General features: G+C 24.5%; 1 protein-coding gene across 1 annotated transcript in view; it reads right to left on the bottom strand.

The window, feature by feature from the left end:
* Window positions 1–3,640: 3,640 nt before the first annotated feature.
* Window positions 3,641–4,258, bottom strand: part of LOC126909520 (uncharacterized) — a 2,100-nt gene continuing 1,482 nt past the window's right edge. Inside the window, exon 3 of the mRNA XM_050691955.1 lies at window positions 3,641–3,731. Coding sequence (XP_050547912.1) covers window positions 3,641–3,731 — 91 coding nt within the window. The remainder of the gene's footprint in view (window positions 3,732–4,258) is intronic.

Raw genomic sequence — 4,258 nt, 5'->3', positions numbered from 1 at the left:
TCATCATCATCATCATCATCATCGGTGATATATAAGTGCGTGTTAGTCTGCTCTTCGTCATCTAAACACAATGAATGCACATGACAAGATTAAAAAATTCAGAGAATTAGCTTTCTTTCTAATATGCTAAGAATTTTTCAATATTTTATAAGAAAAACTAGGAAAAAAATCCAGTTGATTTAGATAAAGTAAATAATTTTTTTTTATTAAATGGGAAGTATAAAATAATATATACTCATTTATAAAGTATCTAAATCTTATACAAAAACTTAAAAAATAATTACATAAAATATTGTTTTGTAATAATACTTATTAAAAATATTTTTAATCGAATTATGATTTGAAACATTTGTTCCTTAAAAAAATTTTAAGTTAATAATTATGAGACATATAAATTATAAAAGTCCTTATTTTTAAATAAATGGAATTATTTTATTATATTTACAATAAAAAATCCTTTTTTTATTTTAATTCAAATTTATGCATTTTTTTTACGTCTCCTAATAACATTTTTCAATTGTAATATAATATTTTTTTTATATAAAATTTAAACCATTAAAAAAAAATGAGTTACTTAATGAACATTAATTTGCTTATTAAGTTCATTAAACTAAAAATCAGTTCAATTTCGATCGAAACGAATAACTATAAATGTTAATAATAAATTAATGTCATTCTTCATAATAGAAAATCAATTTGATTTTATAATATTCGACTAACTATTGAAAATATTATAAAAATGATGGTTTCGATTAACATAATGGCTTTGCATATTTTCATCGTAATCTTATGAGTAAATATTCGAGATTGTTATTTTTAATAATTACCTAAGCCCATCTTGTAAACAGAAAGAATGTTCGTGGCAAATTTTCTCGTTAAAACTGCTATGAATATTATCGTGGCAAGATATCCAGGATATGTGTACCATTTGTGCATACTCATTTAGTTCGACGGTCTAACCGAGTAGTGGCAATTTTAATGCATATTGTTGCACACGAAATTCAATTTAAAAATTTTTACACATTTGTTATGATTTAAACAAACATAAATTTGCTAGGCAACTAGTGTTATCATTTAGCCAAACTATTTTATAAACGAAAAGAATAAATACTACGAACACGTGTAACACGTGTACTGTTAATTAATTAAAAATTTAGCTCAAAATAAAGAATACGATTTAAATTGAATTCCAACAAATCAAATAAAAATTTGATTTTAGTATGTTCAATTCAAATATTATAAGGTAGATTTACATAAATAATTCTGTTAGATCGAATTACCGTTTTGTATGGATTATCTTTTGATTACATTAACTTTCTGATGAAGTGTACTGATACGGCGTTCCTATACTATAGCATTGTGCATTTAAACATACTTGAGTGTAGATGTTATTGCCCAAGTAACATTATATTTGATCATTGGGACTTGAATAATACATGAAACACTTAACCAAGATGGACTACTAGTATGCTATTATCACTCGTTCGGTTAATATACAATCAAAGGTCATTTAGAGGATATACGTAAGTGGAAACGACCCAACAGCTACCTGATAACAGCTCAGACACCAGATCGATTTTACCCTTCCTTTTCAAAGTAAATAACATCCCTAAGCCAGTGAAAACTATTTACTTCATTGTTTCGACTTAAAATTAGTAAAATTGTTTGATTAAATATTTAAATTACCAATAAATCGTAGATAATTTTGTGGGGATTCAAATGTATCAAATTTTAGTTTTTTACATAGAAAATAACCTGGGAAAACGTAATCATGAGAAAAAAATATACTAAATGTCAATAATTCGGAAAAGTTATCTTAGTATTTTTTTAGTACATTTCAGCGTCGGATGAGAAAAAAGGATCCATTGAGATTTTTATCCATTCACACCTAATTCCTCGATGATTTTTTTTTTCTCATCATTTAATTTTGTATTTTTAATCTTTTCAAAAATTACTCCTCGGTGTCATATTTATGGAAAAGATCATAATCTCATGTTATCTATAGTAGCAATAAAACAGCTATATTGAAATAAAAATTTTCATTTTTTTTTTTTATTATGTTCATTTTTGCTAAAAACAAAAAACTTGTTGATATTTTTATATTTATAACATAATAAATACAAATAAATTTAAAAAAAACACTTGGTGTTAACATGTTTACAAGTTTGTTAATCTTAATTGTTTTGAAGTTGAGTCTGTGATTTTAAAAAGTTTTGTCTCTCGTAGGCGCCTTTTTCCAGTGCCATTTTTACACATAGAATGCATTTTATCTTATTTAATAAATCACATGAACTCAATGCAAAAAACACTAAAACAAAACAAATCTAACACCTCAATGTTAATAGCATTACGTGCGATGTAAGCTATGTAAATTTTTATCACCTTATATTCGGTTAAAAATTGTTTGATAATCGTCTCCAATAGACCACCATACAAACCTAAGGGTTATTTATAAGTAAACTGTATCTATTTTTTTGATCTGTTTTATAAATTACGCCAGTCGTAGATTAAGGTTTATATTATATTGTTACTAATAACTTTATCATAGTATTATAATTTTCTAGAAGTACCTATACTATTTATAATTGGGTTTTATTTTTTACTTTCAAACCGAGTGACCAATTATAATTTTCAAAATATTTGTGAATTTTCCATTACAAGTACTTGAATAACTAAGTACCTAAATATCTACGTTTTAATTAAAGAAAGTCAACTATAAGTGTTCAGCTTGATTTTTGTAGGACGTATAATACTGATACTATAATTTTTTTAAGTATTCAGTTCCATATGTTTTTCGAAAATCAATCTCAACTCTTATATCCAACACAAACATTAGTGATTATTTTTCAAAACGTGCTTGTAATAAAAAAGTTACTACATAAAATTAACGTTTGAAATATTTCCATTACAATAAAAATTATACCCATACAAGTATAAATCTGATCACATGAAACGCAATTGCACAAAGAATTTACTGGATTTTAATATAACAAACCATAATTATGATGATAACAATTTGTTTACGTTTTTATTTTAAAAATTGTGATTTCTTATGTACTTACAAGTTTTGTTAATAAGATTTATTTAATGTTTTTTATTTAATTATTTTTTTGAATAATAATTCTACATCATAACTAGTTAAATAACTTTTGAAATTAAGATATAATTCTAAGTCAAAGTATGATATATAAATTATATTTATATAATTTATAAACCATATAAATGTGAAACTCCTCCAACTAAATAAATAAAATTGATATATTGTCTGAAAAATTAATTTTAGATAATATATTCTTAATAGGTATATAAATTTCATTAATAAAAACCCATTACAAAAGTTAGCCCAAAAATCATAGTCAATTTTAAGCTTTTTTTTTTACATATTTTATAATTTTTTTTCAATATTCAAACATAATTTTTAATGTTTTTTTATAGTTATTATTATATATTATTTTGTTAATTTTATAAAGGTAATTTATTATTCTTGAATTTTATAATTATGAAAAATAATTAGATAATAAAAAGTTAAATTCCGGGATATTTTATTAAAATTATTATTACTTCAAGTATTTATGTATTTTTTATAAATAAAATATTTTATTGTTTAACTCAGGGAAACTTTGTACATCAGTATATTTTTTTAGGAATAAGTTTCAGGTTCTTTCTGATGATTTCTTCGCACAAATATGTATCCTAACTGAAGTAAAATCACTAAAATCATTAAAACAAATCTATACATATTTGACTTTATAATAAATAATATTAGACAAACTCTATAATTTAGCTTCAATATTTTATATATAATTCGTTAAAATCAATAGAAATTAAAAATTTTAAAAAACGTTTAAATGATAGGTTAAAATATTCGATTTGGCATTAATCATTGTTCGATAGATTTTTCGATAAAAAATCCACGTAATAATTATCCTGGTCGGCAGAATCTTCGTCGTCGTCGACGCCTGAAGATAAATCATCGAATTCGCAGTAGGCCTTGAAAAAATCGTTTTTCTCCCACGGAGATGACAATTTATCTGTATTATTCTTTATCGCCACCGGCGATTGTGATAATTTTACATAACGTCCTTCGACTAAACGACGAACAGCCGATCTCTTTAATTCCCTTTGAGTTTTATTTTGACGCGCAATCGGTTTTTTTACTTGTATGTAGAGTGACACTAAGTCCTCATCGCTCTGATCAACCATTTCGCTATCAGTTGAATCATCGGACCATTGGTCATCATCATCATCATCATCATCG

Source organism: Daktulosphaira vitifoliae, unplaced genomic scaffold (assembly GCF_025091365.1).
Source record: "Daktulosphaira vitifoliae isolate Bord-2020 unplaced genomic scaffold, ASM2509136v1 Scaffold_494, whole genome shotgun sequence".
In the NCBI taxonomy this organism is placed as follows: Eukaryota; Metazoa; Arthropoda; class Insecta; order Hemiptera; family Phylloxeridae; genus Daktulosphaira; species Daktulosphaira vitifoliae.
The sequence above is the reverse complement of the archived record's forward strand: the minus strand, read 5'-3'. Positions and strand labels throughout refer to the sequence as shown.